This window comes from Gracilinanus agilis, chromosome 6, assembly GCF_016433145.1.
Source record: "Gracilinanus agilis isolate LMUSP501 chromosome 6, AgileGrace, whole genome shotgun sequence".
Lineage (NCBI taxonomy): Eukaryota > Metazoa > Chordata > Mammalia > Didelphimorphia > Didelphidae > Gracilinanus > Gracilinanus agilis.
In genome coordinates, this window is record NC_058135.1 from 278,852,612 (window position 1) to 278,874,214 (window position 21,603).

The 21,603-nt window shown below is 44.7% G+C and overlaps 2 protein-coding genes across 4 annotated transcripts; one reads left to right on the forward strand and one right to left on the reverse strand.

Annotated features, from left to right (window-relative positions):
- Nucleotides 1-1,025: 1,025 nt before the first annotated feature.
- MED19 (mediator complex subunit 19) lies at nucleotides 1,026-9,486 on the reverse strand. Its single transcript, XM_044681483.1, has 5 exons — nucleotides 9,252-9,486; nucleotides 4,190-4,446; nucleotides 3,999-4,095; nucleotides 3,393-3,487; nucleotides 1,026-1,439 (listed from the first exon to the last, which is right to left on the reverse strand). Exons 1-5 carry the CDS (start codon nucleotides 9,469-9,471, stop codon nucleotides 1,371-1,373), a joined length of 738 nt encoding a protein of 245 aa, XP_044537418.1. The 5' UTR covers nucleotides 9,472-9,486; the 3' UTR covers nucleotides 1,026-1,370.
- A 91-nt stretch (nucleotides 9,487-9,577) lies between these two features.
- On the forward strand, nucleotides 9,578-20,724 carry TMX2 (thioredoxin related transmembrane protein 2). Of its 3 annotated transcripts, XM_044681479.1 has the most exons (8): nucleotides 9,578-10,143; nucleotides 15,373-15,433; nucleotides 15,669-15,782; nucleotides 18,473-18,549; nucleotides 18,802-18,908; nucleotides 19,141-19,206; nucleotides 19,286-19,415; nucleotides 19,659-20,724. In XM_044681479.1, exons 1-8 carry the CDS (start codon nucleotides 9,955-9,957, stop codon nucleotides 19,803-19,805), a joined length of 891 nt encoding a protein of 296 aa, XP_044537414.1. In that variant the 5' UTR covers nucleotides 9,578-9,954; the 3' UTR covers nucleotides 19,806-20,724. The 3 variants fall into 3 exon arrangements, with proteins under 3 accessions (XP_044537414.1, XP_044537415.1, XP_044537416.1); XM_044681480.1 differs by lacking the exon at nucleotides 15,669-15,782; XM_044681481.1 differs by lacking the exon at nucleotides 19,659-20,724 and having other exon boundaries at nucleotides 19,141-19,195; nucleotides 19,286-19,291.
- Nucleotides 20,725-21,603: the final 879 nt, after the last annotated feature.

Consider the following 21,603-nt stretch of genomic DNA (forward strand, 5'->3'; position numbering starts at 1 on the left):
GAAGAGTCAGTGAGAGCTTGGGCAGTCCATAAACCACTGCCTGAATATGGGAAGGTCCTCTGGGGATTGGGGGGGAGGGGAGTTCTTGCCCCTGGAAAGGAGGTGGCCGCAGGGCTCAGTGCCCACTAAGGGCAGGGGCACCTCTGCAGGCCCATCACTACTCTTATTCAGTTATTGCTAGTGGGGCCAAGTGCCACCTGCTGGCCCTGGCTTGGAACTGCAGCTGCCCTCGGTGACACCCTGAGCTGAAGGAAGGGTCCTAGAGTTCACTCACTCCCTTTCTTAGCCTGACTTAGTCTTCTGGCTGCACTGCCAAAACAGGCTTAACTAGAAAATTGGGGCAGAGGGAAGGGGAGCACCTACCTTTGCCTGCTGGAGGCTCCCCTCAAAAGCTCTAATCCAGAAAGGAATCCTGGTTAGACCCGATACTAGTCCTGTTCCCAACTCCAATCTTTTGGAGTCTGTAGTTGACCGAAGCTGCTCTAGCAATGAACTCGGATGGATGGAACAGGAATGGCTCTTCGCTAGCCCTGAGCCCCAGAATAAGATCATTTCTGAATTGTCGAAGATTCCTAGCCTGAAACTGGACAGCTGGGGTGACATTGGACAACCTTTGAGTCTTTTCTCAGCTATAAAAATTGGGGTCGTGCTGAGAACGCTGTAAACCTTCAGTATCGGGGGCCTGCGCTCATCATTTAACCTTGTCTTCGTGGCCTCGGCAAGATGCTATTACTGCCGGCAAGACCTTGCCCTCGGTTTCCCATCAGACAGTGGAAGAGTGGTAGGTAGCAATGTTGAGGCCAGTTATCCCTCCCTGTATCTCATTGGGGGAGGCACTCCAACATCTCTGAACCTTTTCTTCAGGAAGCTGACCCAGTATTGGTCTCTAGTCTCAACTGAGCCTGCTCTGCCTGCTCCCCTGATGAAAAGAAACATGGCAACAGGAGGGCCAGCTCTAGCATAAGGGCAGCACCTTCGGCCCTGTCCCTCTGGTTCCCAACACTCGAGTGCCACAACTCAGCCAGTTTGGTACAATGTTAATTTTTAAAAAAGAAACCAAACCCTAATAAACCAATCCAAACCTTAAAGTAGACAACTGTACAAAAGACATGGAGAGAAGGCTCCTTGGGAAGGGAAAAGCAGCTCCACTGGAGAACCAATTGGGCTGTGCCTTCCACAGGCACAGCCCTTCCCACCCCTAATGAATCCACCTCGTTCGCCCCCAGCCAGGGCTAGCCCGGCCTGCATTCTCCCCCAACCACAGGGGAATGCACCAAGGGCAGTGTGTCCTCTAGCCTCCAAGGCCGCTCCTGTTGGCAAGTTCAGTGTAGGAGAAAAGAGCTCCCCCGGCCTGTCGTCCAGTGGTCTTGTTAACGGAGGCTACTGCTGCTGCTGGCCTGGGAGCTGCCCATACCGGGGTGCTCTGGACTGTGTCGGTTCTGGGGAAAAAACAGAAGTAAATATAGGGAAGCCGTCTCGATTCCAGGGAGCTCACCACAGGTGGTAAACTACAACCTGTCTTGTCCCACCTTAAAGGACAAGTAGGCAAAAGGCTAAATTGAGGCAGCTTGGTAGAGTGGAATAAGGCCTGGCCTGGGAATCAGGAAAGCTGGGTTTGTGTCTCCCTCCGTCTGGCCACTCACTAGCTCCTGTACCCTGTGGCCTTACTTCTCTTCTAAGCCTCACTTCACCTCACAAGCACACAGGGTGGGCCTACTATGTGCAAGGCACTCTGCTAGATGGAGGAGATACAAACGCAGAAAGGACATATTCCCTGCCCTCGAGAGGAGCTTCCACTCTACTGGAATGGGAATCAATATGACATCATTTGAAGAGGAAGGCAGGCACTAACCGCTCTGATGAGGAAATGCTTCCTGTGGAAGGTGGCATCTTAAGTTGAGCCTTGAAGGAAGCTACGGATCCTCAAAGTCGGAGGCGGGAGGGAGCCAATTCTAGGCATGGCACCACGGATTTAGGAAATGAAATGCTGAGTTTGGGGAACAGTGAGCAGGCCAATTAGACTAAAAAGTAGAGTGTGTGTGAAGGGGAGCAATCGGAAATAAATCTGCAGAAGGTAGGCTGGAGCCCGACTGCCGAGGCCTATTCGTACCCCAGAGAGCCACAGAAGGTTCTGATTAAGGAATCAGGCGAACAATATGGAACTACCTGGGCATTCAAACTAAGGCAGCAGTTGTGGAAGATGATGAAAAGAGGGGAGGAGCTAGAAGCCAGGAGACCAATAAAGCTGTTTCTGCCATTCAGAAAAGAGACGATGGGGACCTGGACTTGGTTGTATGAGCAGAGAGAGAAGGGATGAAACTGATAAGATCTGACAACTGACTGGATGTGAGGGGGGAGAAGACAGAACCCCGAACGACGACAGACAGGAGTGGCTAGCAGAATGGTGATGCCAGTGACAGAAACAGCAGTTTGTGCGAGGAGAGATGGTTTTAGGGAGAAAGAGAATGAATTCCTTTTCAGAGACGCCGAGTCTGAGAAGCCGAGGGGACATCCGAGTCCTGATGTCCAGCAGGCAGCTACTGAGGCTCAGGAGAGATCTGGGAGTTGCCTCTCTAGGGACACTCACTGAACCTATGGCAGCTGATGAGATCACTGAGGAAGGAGGTATAAAGAGAGAGGAGGTCCCAGGACAAGGGCTCAGGAGCTGGAGGGCAGGGCCTGCACGGTCCAGCCAAGGAGGCTGAGAAGGACTAGCCAGGCAGCAGGAGGAGAACCAGGAGAAAGCAGGACCCATGGAGCAAAGAAGGAGAGGCTGACAGCCTAGAAAGGAGCAGCTTTAACTGGGTGCCGGGTCAGAAGGCAGGTTACAACGTTCTGGGGATTGGGAGAAAGAGTGGAACCAACCAGTGATGACAGCCTTTTCTGGGAGTGTGGATATGAAGGGAAGAGCCAGTCAAGTAAAGGTTGTCTGAGGATGAGAGAGCCCTGGGCCTATTTCTGAGCAATCAAGGAACAGCCAGGAGACAAGGAGAGACTGAAGATGAGGAAGGAATGAAGCTCCCAGGAGAGATTGGGAGGGCTCAGGGCACAAGTAGGGGCAGCCTTGGCAGAGAGAAGAGAAAGAGACACAATGCAGCAGGGCTTTGAGGTAGCAAAGAGGAAACTCAGGACACACAGCCTTTGGGTTCTCAGTAAAGGGACATAAAGTCCTCTGCTGAGTGGGTAGGGAGGGAGGGAGGTCTGCCCGGTGCTGCTGGGGGTCTCCTCACTGTAAAACAGGCACACCCAACAATGCTGGCAACACTCGGGTGCAGGAAGGCGCTCGCTGGCCCTTAAAGCCCTGCACGGCTGCGAGTGTCCTATGGTCCGCACCTGAGGGGAACAAGACACACGGGACCTCAGTAGGTTACAGGAAGAGACCGCTAGCCTACCTTCTTCTTCTTCTTTTCTTTCTTCTTCCTTTTCCGCTCAGGATCTTCTTCCTTTTTCTTTTTCTTTTTCTTGTGATCCGAATCGGATGGAGTTTCTATAGGAGACAGTATCACCTGTAGAGTTCCTACTGCTTATGAACTCAAAAGCCAACATGAAAACTGAGTCAAGGACAACTGGCTTGAAAGGGGGCCTCAGGCTCTCCCAGGGACTCAATGGCAAGTCCCCCCCAGGGCACCGGTTCTTCCTGGGACTCTGCAAGCAGGAGCTTTGTGTTAAGAGAATGGCCGGCGTGGTCTGGTGAAAAAAGCCCTAGACTCGGAATCAGGAAAACCTGGGTTCAAATTCCCGGCTCAGACACTTCCTAGCTGTGTGGCCTTGGGCAAGCCTTTTCCCTCCTCTGGGCCTCACAGAGTTTCCTTGGCTGTAAAATGGGGATTGGAGCGCTTGTGCTAGCTAGCTACCTTCCAGGGATTCTGTGAGGGCGGTGTTCTGGAAACCTTTGAATGCTAGATGATGTGAGTGCCTACTGTTTTCAGACTGCTTGAGGGCAGTAAGAGTCAGATGCAGAAGAGAAGGCTTTCTGGCCTTCAGGACCAGCTTCTTACCTGGGGGGACAGGGTCCTGGGTGCGGCTCTGTTTGTGCTTGTGCTTATTCTTCTTCTTGGGGGGCTGGATGTGCATCAGGCGGCACTGTTCTGGCAGCTGGAAGAAGGGCGCAGAGGTGCGGTGAGTAGAGGTGGAGGCTGTGCCCTCCATGCCCAGCTCCCCTCCCCCAGGCCCCGGCCTCAGGACTCACCGGGCCCGCGTGTAGGCGGAAACCCGCCAACATGGTGCCAGTGATAGGGTTGAAAGAGCCCCCGAGGATGGGGGGCTTCTCTATGAGAGAGCGGAGGCCGCTGTTGTCATGGGAGCCAGGCAGGTCAATCATCCCAGGCAGGTCAGGCAGGAAATTGCTCAACTTCTCCTTCACCTTCTTCCCACAAAATTTATTATAGGCGTGCTCCAAGTTGTAGTGTGTGATCAGATTGGTACTCCCTGTGAGCTCTGTGCTTCCTGCAGAGAAAGGGGAAGGGAGTGCCATTAAGGGCCCGTTGCTGGGCAGGAAGGATGGGAATCATAAGCCATCCAAGAAGAAAAGCAACCTAACTTAGCTTGCTCGCTTCTTTAAGAAAAACATAAAACGTGCAACTGGCCCATTTATAAATGAAGAATGGAAACCACAAAGCAGCAGACTGAATGCTGCTCCATCAGTAACTCTTAGCTCTATGAACCAGCCTGAAGATCCCTTGGCCCTCTTTGTTCAATAAATAGGGTCAGATCAGGCAAACTCTTCTGTTCTAACTCTCAAATGATACCATTCCTAAATACGGCAGACATTTTAAAAAGTCCTAGAAATGCCTTCATATTCATAGAATGTCAAACCAGTTCCATGCTATGGCCCGGTTCCAATGAAAGCAGGAAGAAACAGGAACAGGCAGAGAGAAGCAGAGAGAAACAAACACAAGAGAAGAAACAAATGGCGAAGTGGGAGTTAGAGGGCCAGGTGCCAGATGGGAAAAAGATGGGAAGGCTGAGAGTGTCCAGAAGTTTGGGGTCTGCACACAGCATCTTTTGGGCTATGGACTTTAGTTATTAACACCTGAAATTGCCATTCCCCAATTAAGCATTTTGTTTAGCTTTTCACTGCCTCTAATTGGTAAGGCTCTATTCTTAAAGGACAACTCACTAAAGCAAACAATCTTTTCTGAAAAGTAGCCACACTAAACCGTGTTTCCTGATTCTTTTTTTTAACCCTGACCTTCTGTCTTAGAATCAATCCTGTGTATTGGTTCTAAGGTGGAAGAGTGGTAAAGGATAGGTTAAGGGGGTTAAGGTCACACAGTGTCTGAGGTTAAATTTGAATCCAGGACATCCCATCTCTAGGGCTGGCCCTCAGCTACTGAGCCACCTAGCTGCCCCCAAGATCACTTTTTGACAGTTGAATGGTACATGGTCTGTAGTAGGTAGAGACATGTATGTGGCAGGCAGACCTACTAGTAGCTACTGAAGGATTGGGGGGGGGACAAAAGAATGGGGGTGACAGGGGCCTGCATCAGGATGGTGGCAATGTCAGAGGAGAGAAGTGGGTGTAAAAGAGAGATGTTATGAAAGTAATTTTGACAAGCCTGGCAACCGACTGGATACAGGGAATGGGAGAGAGTCAGGAATCTAGGGTTATACCGAGACTGCCAGCCAGGCTGACTGCGGGGACAAAGTGTACTGACAGCAAAGGGACGTCAGGCAGAGGGGAGGACAAGTTTCATTCTGGACATGTTGAGTTTAAGAGGACACCCTGTTCGAGATGTCTACTGTGCTGTCTCTGCCTGAGCTCTTCCTCAAGAGGGTAACTTGCTAGAACCCTGATAAAATTACACTATGAAAAGGTCTGAATTATCAGCTATAACACTAATTGTGTGTGACCGCAGAACTGACATTTGGAACAGGCACGGCACAGAAAAAGAGACTATATCCACCCTACAAGTCTCTCATTAGAGATTTAAAAAATTTACACGCATCATTCCGACCTTGAGGTCTTTCTCCTTCCTTTTAAGATTAAACAAAGCAGGGTCCACACCTGTCGAGCCCATTTCCTACAATTCACATGGCAACCTTCTGCAGTCAATACACTATACTGACAGAGTTACCTCAAAGCTCACCAAGTGCCATCTAAATCACCTAATAGTAGAACACTGTTCCAAACCTTACTCCACCTGCTGCTTCACTGATAACAGTTCAACATTTCTTTTAAAGTTTTGAAAATAATTATTGACCACCTCTGGTAGTCCAATGGGTAGAGTGCCCGGCCTGGAGTCATAAGTTCAAAGTCAGCCCCAGACCCTTACTGGCGGTGTGATCCCAGGCATGTTATTTAATGTTTGCTTCAGTTTCTTCAACTATAAACTGGGAATAATAACAAGCAGGTACTTCACAGGGTTGTTGTGAGGATCAAATTTGATAATAATTGTAAAAAATAATTAAAAATCCTTAGAATAGTACCGTTCTAAATAACTCAGCAGGCACTATATAAATGCTCATTCCCTTTTTACATGCCGATAATTTCCCCCAGTATTCCTTCTTCTCCCAAAGAGGTCTCTCATATAACAGAGCAATTTTAAAGACAAACAAAATTTAAGCGTAAGAAAAAAAAGAGGAGAAAAACCAGCAGAACTGATCAGTGCACCAAACAAGCCCGACAATATGTACAATGTACATTTGTGAACTTTTTTCCAAGGGATGGAGTAGGAAGAGTATTTTATCTTTTCTTTCTTGCCACACATTTTCTTTGTCATTTTGCAACCTTTGCTTTAGCTTTTTTTGGTGCCAGTTCTTTCCATTTATACTGCTGCAGTCACTAGGTTTACGCTGTTTTCTTGGTTGGCCTACATTTCACCCTGTACTGGTTCATGTGGCTCTTTCCATGTCTCTGTATTCATCATATTTACCACTTTTTATGAGTGAGATTCCAGTGATTGTGACACATTCGAATGCCACATTTTGTTTAGATGCTCCCCCAAGTGACAGGTCTGTTTCCAATTCTCTGCTATCAGAAAAACCGTACTGCAAATATATTTTGGTTTGTACAAGGCTTTCTTCTTATAGCCTCACTGGAGTATTAGCCTAGTAATGGAATCTCTTGGCTTATAGGGTATGAATATTTTAGTCACTTTATTTGCATACTGCTTTCAGCTCTGACAATAATGCACTAGTGTTTTTATTTCTCCACAACTGCTCTAACATGGACTTCCCACTTTTTCTCACCTTTACCAATTTGTGGGGTGTGAGGTTCTTCAGGGTTGTTTTGATTTGCATTTCTTTTATTATCTAGTGATTTGGATCATTCTTTGACTTGGTTGTTAATAGTCTGCAATTTTTTTTTTTTTTTTTAAACCCTACCTTCAGCCTTAGAGTGTGTATTGGTTCTAAGGCAGAAGAGTGGCTAGGCGATGGGGGGAGGGGAGGGTTAAGTGACTTGCCCAGGGTCACACAGTTAGGAAGTGTCTAAGGGCAGATTTAAACCCAGGACCTCCAGTGTCTGGACCTGGCTCTCAATCCACTGAGTCACCCAGCTGCCCCCTGCAATTCTTTTGAGAACTGTTTGTTCATATTCTTTGGCCACTCATTTTTTCAGACTGGCTTTTGGTATCATTTTTATCTGTTAATTATTTCTATATCTTGGTAAACTCAACATTTCTAAAACAGAGTTCATCATCCTCCCCTAAAATATTTATTCTATACCACCATTTTCTTAATTAATTTGTCGATAGAGCAGCATAATTTTTGAGCTGGAAGGGATCTTGGAAACCCTCATTTACAGATGAGGAGATGAGAGATTAATAATCCAAATAAATGACTTGTCTATGGTAACATAAGTATCTGTGACAAGCCAGGATTTAAATTCATGATTCTTTATTTTTTAAGTGAATCCAACACTTTCCACTGCACCAAGTACTATCCTTCTATGTAGACCAAGTTTGAAATCTTAATCATCTTTGACTTTTCCCTTTCTCTTATAACCAAATGGTCATAAAGTTCTGTGGATACTTTGCTTATAGGTAACATATTTTCTATCTAACTTTCCTTTATATTCCTACTTTTAACACTGCAATAGACTCTTATTTTATTCTTAGACTATGATAAGGGTTAAAATTGGCTACTCTGCTTCCAGTCTTTGTCTTTCCTCCTGCCTGATTAAAGCAATTCACTCTTTTTTTTTTCTAGGTTATGAAGAACCTCAGTGCCTATGCTCAGCAGCAAGTCAGCCATCTGTTTAGCCATGTCCCCTCCTCCCCCATTCCCTGTGTAGAACTTGCAATGGTTTGAGATGCTCCCAGCATACGTGGGAGTATTCTTCTTAAATCAGTAATTTTCTACTATTGCCAAGTTAGGGTAGTTCTACAAGATTAGTTTAGCTGCTGCACTGTGAAGGATGCCCATAGGCATACTGGGCCCTTGAGGCCAAATTATTCCTTACAAGATTCCTGATATCTCTAAACACCATAATCTAATTACTGTTGGAATTGCTACTGATCCATACCTATGATGGATAAAAGTGCCCTGATACAGTTTGGCTTGTCAGCTATGCAAAGGAAATCAACCATCTTTATCTATTTGGGTAACTCTCAAACAGGAGAATTAAAATAAGTAGTGCAGCTTGCATAAATCAGATTTCCTGCCCAAGTAAGGGAATGGAGTCAGCCGACAAGAAGTTATGAGTTTACTGGAGGTTAGCTTAAGATCTTGATCATGCTTTGCAATGGAGATCATAAAGGAATTGAATCTCTTTACAATTTGTATTATTTTCAAGGAGGAGCCAACCAGGGGTCCATAGAGCACTTTACAAATATCTCATTTTTCTCTCCACAACAACCTTGGAAGTTAGTTGTTACTTATTAAATCCCTTTTACAGATGAGCAAACTGAGGCAGGGAAAGGTTGAGTGTTTTGAAAAATTTGAACTCTTGTCTTCCTGATTCTGGGTCCAGTGCTCTATCCACTGCGCCACGGAGCAGACCATTTATATGACACTTTTAAGAATCAACAAGCATTTATTAAATGGTTATTAGGTCCAGGTGGTACAACTAGAAAAATTGCCAGACTCGACTTTAGAACCCAGAACCTCCAGACTCCATCAGGCCAAAGAGTTTCAAGCCCGCTTATTGGCTGACCCGTTCGTTGGGCCCCGCCCCCTTTGCGCTCCGACTTCCAGAAATCCCCTCCCCTTTTACAGTATTTGTTGCTTCCGTTCATTGGCCTTCGGTTTCAAGCTATCACGCCCTCTTAGGAGCTGATTGGCTAGTTTCCAAGAGCATTCGTACTCACCTGGGAGCTCTCGCATCAGGTAGAAAGGCCCGCACCCAGCTGCGGCCTTGTCAGCGCCGGGGGCAGCTGGGGCCGCAGCGGGCGGCGGCACCGTTCCCGGGCCCCCGCCCGGAGGAGGTGGCGGCGGAGGGGGAGGCTTCCCCGGCCCAAAGCCCAGCGTGGCTGGTGGCGGCGGCGGCGGCTCAGTTTGGGTACCGAAGAGCGCTGTGAAGTTCTCCATCGCGTCGACAGCTGTGCCGCCGCCACCGCCGCCGCCGCCGCCGCTGCTGCTGCTGCCACCCCCGCCCACTCGGTGCCTGGCGCCGCCGCGGCCTCTCATTGGACAACCTTGTAGCGCAGCACCGCCCTCTTCTTCCTGGAGCCTCTATTTATTGGATGAGTCTGGTTCCACGGCCGAAGAACTTCCGTCGCTTGGAGATGACATAAAAGGAAGTTCCGCTCGGTGACCCGAGACGTCTATCTTCCCGCCCACGCCGTTCAATGCATCCAATCAGAAAAGGAAGCTGAGAGAGGCCAGCCTTTCAGGGCGTCTTTCCAGCCATGTCCAATTATAATTCAGCTCCAGGCGCAGGTTCTGGAGCGACAGAGGCGCGGACCAATCGGAAGACCGCGGGGATCGAAGGGCGGTTTCGGCGTCCGGCCGGTCTTTTGACTGAACTGCAGTAACGGCGGCGGTAGCGGCCGCTGCTTAAGGGGAGGGAAGATGGCCGTGCTAGCGCCGCTGCTGGCACTGCTGTACTCGATTCCGCGACTTTCGCGATGGCTGGCCCGGCCCTACTGCCTCCTTTCGGCGCTTCTGTCGGCCGCCTTCTTGCTCGTGAGGAAGCTGCCACCGCTGTGCCTTGGTCTCCCCACGCAGCGCGAGGACGGCAATTCCTGCGACTTTGACTGGGTGAGCGGAAGAGGTGGCCCCAGGGTCACCGAAGGGCAGGGCGGGAATGACCCGTTGGACCACGAGGGCGTAACTAGGGCAGAGGGGCAGGAAGTTGGCTCCGAGATGGGATAGTTATAAGGGGAGGAGGAATTGCCAAATGGTCTCCAGACCCCTACTTCCAGTCTGCATGACCTTGGGTAACTCATTTCATCTCTTTGGGACTTGGTTTCCTCGCCTGCAAAATGTGAATTGGCCTAGATGACTAGCCCGGCTCTAGTTCTAGGATCCTGCGGCCTTTGGGCTGTAAGGAATGCATCCATAGAGAAATGAACTTGTAGTTGCTGGGGGAAACCTTGAGGGCCAAAGAGGGAAAAGTTACTTAACTCCCTTTTTCATAGTTGAGGCATGAAGCTGCAGGATCAGACAGTCAGCAACCATTTGCTGTTTGGCAGGTCAGTCGTCTTACCTTCAAGGAGCTTGGCTTTGTCAACTTGAAAAACACAGAACCACAGGACTAGTCATAAAAACCGAATCTCTTAATTAAGATAAGAGAAAGTCCTTAATAATCGGCTGCCAAACGGAGCCTAGCGCTAAATACTACAGAAGAGCTGGGGCTCTGGGGACCACACCGACAAAGATGATTCGCCAAAGAATAGAACATTGGGGTCTTATATACCTTTTGGGGAACTTAGGACCGGGAAATAGGATTGGTTAGCTTACAGTGGCTACTAGGAAATGTGGAGTCGCGAGCTGGATTATCAGAGAGAGGCTAGTGCGTTACAATGGATACTAAAGGAAGATTCCAGCCAAAGGCTAGGCTACTGGGAAGAGATCTCTCATACCATGGGAGAAACTTCTGCGACTAAAAGAGTACTTAAGATTTGATTATGTCTACTAGTCTCTCCTAAACTGGGATCATTAAGTACTTTAAGGTTTATTGTTCAGTCTTTAAGACAAGGTTAGTCTGGACTTAACCTTAATAAGGCAAGTTCCCAAGGGACAGGGGCAAACTTGGGGTTCCAAAAATAAAGTTGACAGCTTCTTGGAAGAGATAGCATTGTTTAGTAAAATAAACACACGCACATATTTAAAGCATATACCGATTAAGAACCAGGTAACAGAGCTAACACCTAAGCTGGGGCGGCAGGAGGATGATGCATGATAGTCCCAGGGGACAGGGTATGTATGGGCAGTCCTATGTGAGATTCATCCTTGGATCCTAGATTTAAAACCAAAAAGTAACCCAGAAGAGAAGGGACTTACTTATTCTTGTCATACTGTAGTAAAACAGAGGACTTTTAATCTCTTAAATTTTTCTTTTTTTCTTTTTTTTTTAATGGAAAAAAGATCTATTTTCTTTTTTTCCCGTCACTTCTTATTGGGGGAAAAAACCCTTCACAACAAACAGGCCATGCAAAATTAGTCTCCATATTAGCTATGCCCAAAAATCTGTTCTCTTTAAGGTGGAGTTAGTTTGTTTTATCTCTAGTCACCTAAATTAATTGGTCATTTCCTTAGTCAGTGTGTTCATAGTACAAATAGTCTTTTGACTCCTGTTAACTTAGAAAAATCCCACAACTATTAAATAGTCAGAAAAGCCACTCTTTAATTAAGGAAAAGGGGGAACAGTGCGATTAGGCCTCCACTCAGAGAGCCTGGAGCCAGGTGCCTCATGCCTTATGCCTTATGCAGAGTCAAGGATTGAACTCTGCTTGCTCTGGTCCCTGACCCCCCTGGGAGTGCCTCCACACTAGATGACAACTCCAAGTGTAACCCCGGTCCCCTAGGAATTTTAAGGTGGAAAATGTGTCCGTGACACAGGCAGCCTTGGAGGGACTAGAAATCAAGAGGTCATCGACATACTGTAAGATGGAGCTGCTAGTCAGTTCTAGGGCCTCTAAGGTCTACGTTGAGTGCAGCCCCAAAATAGTGGGGGCTGTCCCTGAGGCCCTGTGGAAGAGTACACCACGGGACTTGTTGGAGTCAGGGGTCTGAGGGGAAGACCCACTCAAACGCAAAAAGGAATCTACACTTCGGGTGTAGAGGTATGCAGAAGAAAGCATCTTTCAAGTCAATCACAGAAAACCACTGAGAATTTCCTGGGGTCTGAGTTAGGATTGTATATGGGTTAGGGACAATGGGGTGCACTGAAATTATTGCTTCATTAATGTGCCTGAGGTCTTGGACCACACGCCAAGTCCCATTTGGTTTTTTCACTGGCAGGAGGGGAGAGTTACCACGTGACTTGACACTTTTCCTAGAGACCGTGGACTAAAAACTTTTCAGTGAGAGGTTGTAGTTCCCTTCTAGCCTCCCGGGAAATTGGATACTGTTTTTTGTGTGAGTGAGGGGAGTTAGGCTTGAGTTTTATCTTTACCGGGGTGGCCTGAGCTGCTCTTCCAGGCACACCTTGATCCCAAACAATAGAAGGTACTTTCTCCCAGATTTCTGGTGAGATAGTGGGAGGTCTTTGCATAGGAGTGTCTAGGGAATTTAGCTAGTCTGAGATTTCCTTCTGGGTGGATTCTCCCAGGAACAGGAACAAGCACAAGCTTTGGGGGGCTCCAACCTACTAGGTATTCCTAAAACTTGGGATTCATCAGATCTCACTAGGCTACAAGTTTGAGGTCTCTAGATTCCACATCGACACTCCAAATCCACCACATACTTGAACCCTCATCCTTTTCTATGTTGTTTTTCCTCATCTTCCTTTCACTTTTCAGCCAATCCAGATTCTGGCCCAGCTTAAGGTGTGGTACTCCCAACAACAATTCATAGAGCCTTAAGAACTGGAAGGAACCCTAGAGACTCCAGAGAGTGGATTTTAAACAGTTTTTCCTGTTTTTTGTCATTTTTCTTTTTTTGATCAGTTTTGCCAATCTGATGGGTGTGATAGGCAGTTTTGAGTTGTTTTGAGGTGCATTTCTCTAATGTGGTTTGGAGAATTTGGAGCACTGGAATTGATGATAGCCTAGTGATGGCATGGATTCCTTGTCTGAAGATGGCCTGTTCCTATCCTTTGACCATTTGAGGAATGGCTCTTTAATAAATATGAATCAGTTCCCTCCATAACTTAGAAATTAGACTTTTATCAGCCTATTGCTGATTCAGTCTATGATATTTACTCTGCTGTTTCACCACCCTTCCAGTTGTATCTACTCTCACTCCCCATCCATGTATACTTTGCTCCAACCAAACCTATAGGGTTTTGCCTCTCACTCTTTGTCCTCCCTGCAGCATGTGTTGCTATTCTCATTACTGGAATGTTCTCCCCTCTTTACCTTGAATTCCTATTTATTTAAAATCTAACTTTCATACTATCTTCTCCAGGAAGCCTTTCCAGAAGCTCTCCTTCTCCCTCAAGCCCCTTAACCCCTACCCCACCCCACCTTATAATTCAGGAAGCAATTCTGTTTTGTACTTAGCACATGACCTGTGTTGTAGTTAGCTGTGTGACCTTGGGAAGTTACTTCACTCTTGGACTCCATTTCCTCCCAGTTTATTTTTCTTCCCTGGACTTGACATGCTCTGCCTTACAAAACGACGAAGTCTAGAAGATGTGTTAGCCAAGTGTTATTAGTCCCTTCAGCTCTCCAAGACTCATCACATTGCTGTGTTCACAGTCACTTATTCTAACCCATTAATCAGATTTCTTCATTTGACCAGTATGCAAAGGTGAAATGTCTTCCCTATCTGTAAAATGAGGGGAGGCCACTTTATATCTAACATGTAAGGTCTTCTTTCCCTGCTGTAAAAATTTTAGGCCTGTGAACAGTATCACATTGTCTTTTCTGTCTTTGCTCCTCTTCTTACTGACATCCACATACAACCATGTCTTACTAGACCTAACTTCAGCCTTGATCTCCCAACTTTGAATACTTCTCCATTGGACTGGGAGCTCTTCCAGGGCAGAAGACTGTCTTTTGTCTCTCTTTGCTCAGCAAGTGCCTGCCTCAGAGTAGAGGCTTAATAAAGGACTGACCCAGATGAACACCCTCTAGTTTCTGTTTCTGGCACCAGACCCACCAAAGTTCATCCCCTCTGCCTATCAATGAAGATCCTGTAATATAGTCCTTTGATGATGGGGAATTGGGGCAGAAAATCCAAATTCCAGATACATACTGAAGTTGATGCCTCCTTTATGTTATTCACATTGGTTGGGGTCATTTGTTTATCCCTGTATTATATAGGAATTGAATTGGAGTGAATCATTGCTCTGCTACTGACGATGGTATTCCTTCCTAAAAGAAGTGGCCCTGGATAAATTTTTATTCCTAAGGCTCAGAATAATTTGGATACCTGCAGTGAAATATAATAGTGGGGCGAGGGGGTTTGTTGTTGTTTTTAAACCCTTACTTTCTGAATTAGAATCAATACTGTGTATTGGCTCTAAGGTAGAAGAGCAGTAAGGGCTAGGCAGTGGGGGCTAAAGTGGCTTACCCAGGGTCACTCAACTAAGAAGTGTCTGAGGTCAGATCTGAACCCAAGATCTCTTGTCTCTAGATCTGCTTCTCAATCAACTGAACTACCTAGTGGCTCTTGTAATTGTGTTTTAGTATGAAAGTACATTTTTCAGAGTTAATCTTGAATGTACTGTTATCAGTTTAGTCTGATGTTCATCTGCCAAGAGAAATAGCTGCCACTTTTACTTATTTGAGAGTTGCATCTGAGTTGGTGGATTCTAGCAGGGCTCAAGGCCTCCTTTCAAAAGAGAATTGAGCACCTCAACAAAAGGATATAGCTCTGACTTAGGGTTCACAGGAGGGGATATTTTCACAATTTCACAATGCCTCTGATTAGTTTGCCTCCAGACTTGAGTTTCCCTGTCTATAAACATAATGATCTCTTGCGCCCCATGAAGTAACCTTAGGGGATTATAGTATAGAATGTGCAGACTGTATTAGTGTTAGAGAAAAAGGTATTGTTTTTCTTTGTAAACATGAGAGTCGCCCACCCTGTATGTGAGGGAGGAAGATATTTTGGTTTAAATGTATCTGAACTTAATGGAATGTCACAGTACTTCCTTTTGCCAGTTTTTCTACAATTTTGTGACTATTTCCCAATTTTCCATGTATCAAACAAAGCAGAGGCAATGCCTCAGAACCTCTCGCTTCACTGAACTTCAGTTTGGATCTCTTGGCTTACTAGCCAGACTTGACTTTGTGAGGCTGCTGCCATGTGCCTCTGGTAAATGCTGTTGTCATCTCTAACACAGTTTTTCATGTCCAATCACTTCTTCTCTTACAGAGGGAGGTAGAGATCTTAATGTTCCTCAGTGCCATTGTAATGATGAAGAACCGGAGATCAAGTGAGTGAACCCCATTGCTCCACACCCTATCTGTCCATTTTAGTATTTGTTTTCATGCTATTTACTTTGCTATGTGAGAAAGACATTATTTGGTGGGGTGTAGCCAGGCTACTTGGGCCTGACGTCTTATAGAAGAAGCTTTCCAAAGCTGGGCTGAAGTTGCCCCAGGAACAGGGCCAGGGAAGGTATCCAGGATCATTCAACTGTAGCCTGACCTATGACATCTACATTTCAGTCACTGTGGAGCAGCATGTAGGTAACATCTTCATGTTCAGTAAAGTGGCCAACACGATCCTCTTTTTCCGCCTGGACATCCGCATGGGTCTCCTCTACATTACACTCTGCATAGGTGAGACACGTGTGTGTCTGTCTGTGTCTGTCTGTGTGTGTTTAATCCTCTGGGGAAAAGGGCTGCTTTACTTTCCTTAGGCATTGACTCTGGGGACCTGGTCCTAATAAAAAACCAGGTCCCTCATTCTTTTTCCTAACTCCTTATGCCTTTCCATTGACTCAAGCTCAGCTATAAAGGAAAATGCCTGGGTGTTTGGGGGAAGACATGTTACCTGCATGTTCACACTTGCAAGATATATACCTCAATAGGAATAAATGGGCCTTTTCCTAAAATGATAAGTGCTATCTATCTAAAACCATTAGTAAGTAGCATCTACAATGGGCATAAGCCGGAAGCTTTCCCAATAAGATTAGGGGTGAAGCAAGGATGTCCATTATCACCACTAATATTTAATATTATAGTAGAAATGTTGGCTTGAGCAATGAGAAGAAAAAGAAATTGAAGAAATTAAATTCAGCAATGGGGAAACTAAACTATCCCTTTATGTAGCTATGATGATATACTTGGGGAATCCTAGAGAATCAACTAAAAATCTAGTTGAAATAATAACTTTAGTAAAGTTGCAGGATACCAAATAAACCCACATAAACCATTAGCATTTCTGTATATTACCACAAAGTCCAACAGCAAGAAATAGAGAAACTCCATATAAAATAAATAGACAGTATAAAATACCTGGGAATCTACTCACCAAGATAAACACAGGAATTCTATGAACACAGTTACAAAACACTTCACGCATCTGACCTAAACAATTGGAAAATATTAATTGCTCATGAGTAGGCTGAGCTAATAAAAATGACGTTCTACCCAAATTTACTTTTTCAGTGCCATACCAATCAAAGTATGATTTTATATCAAAAAATAGAACTAGAAAAAAGAATAACAATTCATCTGGAAGAACAAAAGATCAGGAATATCAAGGGAATTGATGGGGGAAAAATGGGAAGGAAGGTGACCTAGTAGCACTAGATCTGTACTAACTGTACTAAGAAACGGTAATCATAAAAAGTCTGGCACTAGCTAAGAAATAGAATGGTAGAGCAATAGAATAGATAAGGTACATAATATACGGGGATAAATGATCTTATCAACCTAGTGTTTGATAAATCTAAAGACCCCAGCTTTTGGAAAAGAACTCACTATTTGACCAAAACTGCTAGGAAAATTAGAAAACAGTATGGCAGAAACTAGTTATAGACCAATATCTTGCACCCTGGATCCAGATTTGGTCAAAATGGGTATATGATTTAGACATAAAAGGTGATGCCATTAGCAAATTAGGGGAGCATAGAATAGTTTATCTGACAGATCTAAGGAGAAGGGAAGAATATAACTAAATAAGAGGTGGAGAAAACATTACAAGATGTAAAATGAATAATTTGGATATTAAAAAAGTTTAGTATAAACAAAACTAGTGTAACCAAAATTATAGAGAAGTGAGTCAGATCTATAAGAATACAAGTCATTCCCCAATTGACAGGGGGTCTAAGGATATAAAGTTTTCAGATGAAGAATTCAAAGCTATCAAGAATCATATGAAAAAATGTTCTAAATCACTCTTGATTGGAGAAATGCAAATTAAAACAGCTCTGAGGTACCACCCCACACCTATCAGATTGACCCATATGACAGTAAAGTGATAAATGTGGGAAAGGATGTGGCAAAATTGGGACACTAATGCTTTGTTGGGGGAGTTGTGAACTGATCCAACCATGCTGGAGGGCATTTGGAACTATAAAATTGTTCCTACCCTTTGATCCTGTAATAAAGGGGTCGGCAACATATGGCTCTTTCTGCAGGAGCCATAAAGTCCATTTTTTTCAGGCGCTGTTACAGGAGCAGCACTGTGAGCACTGTACGGCTCTCACGAAATTACATTTTAAAAATTGTGGCATTTATGGCCAAAAAGGTTGCCGACCCCTGCTGTAATACTGCTACTAGGTGTGTATACCAAATGAATTTTAAAAGGGAGAAATTGTACAAAAATATTTATAGCAGCTCTTTTTGTGGTGGCAAAGAATTGGAAATTGAGGGGAAGTCCATCAGTTGGGAAATGGCTGAACAAATTGTGGTATGTGATGGTGATGGAATACAATTGTGCTATAAGAATTGATGAACAGAATGATTTCAGAAAGCTGGAAAGTTCTACATGGACTGATGCAGAGTGAAATAAGTAGAAACAGGAGAACATTGTTCACAGTAACAGCAATATTGTATGATGGTCAAGTGTGATAGACTTAGCTACTCTGAGCAGTAAAGTGATCAGGACAATTCTGAAAGACTTAAAACAAAGAATGCTATCCACCTCCAGAGAAAGAACTTTGGGAGTCAGATGCAGATGAAAGCATATAACTTCACTTTAGTTTATTTATACTTTTATTTTGGGGTTTTGGCTTTTTATGAATATTCTCTTAAAACAGTGACCAATATGGAAATAATTTTTGCATGATAATATATTTATAACCCAGATCAGATTGCTTACCCACACCTGGAAGAGGATGGGAAGAGAGGGAGGGAGATAATTTGAAATTTATAGTTTTGTACAAGGTATGTTGAAAATTGTCATTAGATGTAATTGGGAAGATAAATTTTTTTTTTTAAAGGCAAGATGCATCTTAGTTGAATAGGGAACTCAGATCTCCAGGGAAATTCTAGTTGTTTTTATACCCTATTTCTATGTTTAGTGTTCCTGATGACTTGCAAACCCCCTCTCTACATGGGCCCGGAATACATCAAGTACTTTAATGACAAGACAATTGATGTGAGTTGTCATTCTTTCTACATGGAGGTGGGGGCCAGCCTTGCTCTTGGGAGGGAGAAGAGGAAGTCTGTAGTTCCCTTTTTCCTAGGAGAAACAATTGTGTTTAGAAATTCCTGTCACTGGACCAGGAATGTGTAATATAGTTATGTGTTTGCATGGCAGAGAGGGTGAGGAACTAGATCTCAGGGTCTTGAGAATTCCCTGTGGACCTATATCGTCTAGCTAACATCTGATTTACCCTGTACATGGCAGGAAGAACTGGAACGGGACAAGCGGATCACATGGATTGTCGAGTTTTTTGCCAATTGGTCTAATGAGTGCCAGTCATTTGCTCCCATCTATGCTGACCTCTCCCTCAAGTGAGTAGTACACCCAGAGGGACAGTAGAGACAACATACCTTTACTCTTTTTCAGCCTTTACTGATATATGTATTACTCCATCAAAGCCTTTGAATACTAAAATATGTTGAACATGGAAAATCAGCAAGAGCCTACCTATCCTTCCATTTGTCACTACTCCCTCCCTAGAGTCTTTTTTTTTTTTTTTCCCCTGGCTTCTTGAGTATATCAACGTCCATGTCTCCTTCTCAGGTACAATTGTACAGGGCTGAATTTTGGGAAAGTGGATGTTGGACGCTACCCTGATGTCAGTACACGGTATGTGGGGCTCTGGGCAAAGGGATGAGCAGGAGGAAGCTTGGAGCTGAGCTTACATAACTTTTTCTTTCCCTTTCAGATATAAAGTGAGCACGTCCCCTCTCACCAAGCAGCTTCCCACCCTGATCCTATTTCAGGGGGGCAAAGAGGTCATGAGAAGACCCCAGATTGACAAGAAAGGTCGAGCTGTCTCTTGGACATTTTCTGAGGTACTTACAGAGGCCCAGGGATGAGGATACTAGAGGAAAGGGCTGCTCAGTCTCTTTTTTTGGTGCTTGAGAAACACACAAGGTTCACAGAAAATGGGAGAATTTTCCTTAATTTTCATCCTAAACAGCTCTTGAGGCTTTTAGATTCTCCTTCCTTTAGCAGTGCAGGGGATGCCCAGCAGAAGTTCTTGGCTTCATGTAACCTGGATTGTGGTGTGTGTGTGTGTGTTTGTGTCTCTGTAGGAGAATGTGATCCGGGAGTTCAGCCTGAATGAGCTGTACCAACGAGCCAAGAAGCAGAACAAGTCCCGGGATGTGATCCCCGAGGAGCAACCTGAGTCTGCAGCCCCTCACACACAGCCTGATGAGGAAACCAAGAAGGACAAATAGGAACTCTGCTCTGCCCTGCCAGATATCCCTATTCCTCTAGCTTTTTCTTGGTTGCCTTTTCAGGCCTGCCCTCACTACGACTGAGGGACTTCATAGGCTGCTGCCTTTTAGTGTTTATATTTATTCCTAATTTGGAATAGACCTGGATCCAGGCCCAAGGCTGTTAGGGGAGGAATTAACAATGGCATACAAAAGTATGTACTTTGTGGCCAAACACTTCCCTCCACTTTGGTCAGCCATTTCACCAAAGGGGGGGGGGGCGGGGAGAGGAATCAATTCCTTATCTCAGAGAGAGGAAGTTCCTTTCTGAATGTGAACATTTTTCTACTGATGGGGGGCCAGGAAGAACAGAGGATGGGTTAATCCAGAAGTCACATGTCTTCACCATTCTGTGGTTTCAGTGCTTCTTCCAGAGGCAAATAGTGAGCCCTTCAGTTCAAACAGGATTCAAGTCAGAAGCACCACTAACAGACCTTCAGCAGCATTGACCTCACTTCCCTTAGGGCTTTCTGGCCTTCCTTATTGCTCTTTAGCATTTGGTAAAGAGTTTTGGTTTAACTTTGATTTAGGTACTAGTAAGAATTAAAATCCATTGACAACAGGTCTTCCTCCTACCCCAGAGAGGGGAAAGATGGGGTGCAAGTAGCTTTTAGAAATGTTCATTAATTTCAACACTCCTTTGAGCCAAGGAGAACCAAGAGCATGTAGTCTCTGTATATTGGGGACTGAAGGAGAAGGGCTCAGGGTTCCTTTGACACTTTTTAATGATATCTTTAGTTTTTATATCCCCTTCATTTCTTTTTTTCCCCCTAAATCAATATGTACTTCCTTACTCCGTCCCCAATAATGAACCAAATAAAAAGGACAAGCCTAAAAATAAAGACTTAAGAATATAGTGGCTCAGTCAAAGCTAATCAAATTCTCATTTTGGCCATGTCTGAAAATGTATGTCTCCTCTCTGTATGGAGGTGAGCGGGGAATTTCATCTTCATTCTTTTGCTGTTCTGGTTTATGTTGATCAGAATTCTTACGAAGCTGTTTCTCTATAATGTCTGGATTGTTGCTGATTTTCCTCACTTTACATCTGTTCATAGAGGTCTTCCTTGTTTCCTCTGAAGCTGTCCTGATTCATCACTTTAGTTATTTCCCAATAAGAGGACAGTTTCAAATTTGGGGCTACCATATAAAAAGCTGTGAGAAATGTTTTTGCACTTATAGATCTTTTTTTTCCTCTTCCGCTTTCTCAGGAGTATAGATCTAGTAATGTTGCCTCTAGTAACTGAGGCAGAGTGCACATTTTAGTAACTTTTTGAGCACAATTACAAATGACTTTCCTAAAGGGCTTGACTGATTCTCAGGTCCTTTGAAATGCCCTCCAGTATACCTATTTTTCTACCACCCCAATATTTGTAGAACCCAAAGTTGCTTTAATTTGCATTTCTCTAAAAGATTTAGAACGTTTTAAAAAATTGGTTGTTGATAGTTTGGATTTCTTCTTTTGAAAACTATGCTTTGATTTTTTGGTTGGGGAATGGCTGTTATCCTTATATTTGGATTATATATCTTGGAAATTCAGCTTTTAGCAGCAAAACTTTTTTCCCCAACTGCCTGTTTTCCATCTCATTTCCCCCTCCTAGATTCGGTTTGCTTTTGAATTTTATATTATTAAAATTGTCGGTTTTATCTTGTCTAGTTCCATCCCTGGCTTAGTCAGGAACAGAGTTTTTTCCTGGTTTTCTAATTTTATGGATCCATTGGAATTTGGGCCAGCGCTAATGTCTGCCCGGACCCTCCTGAC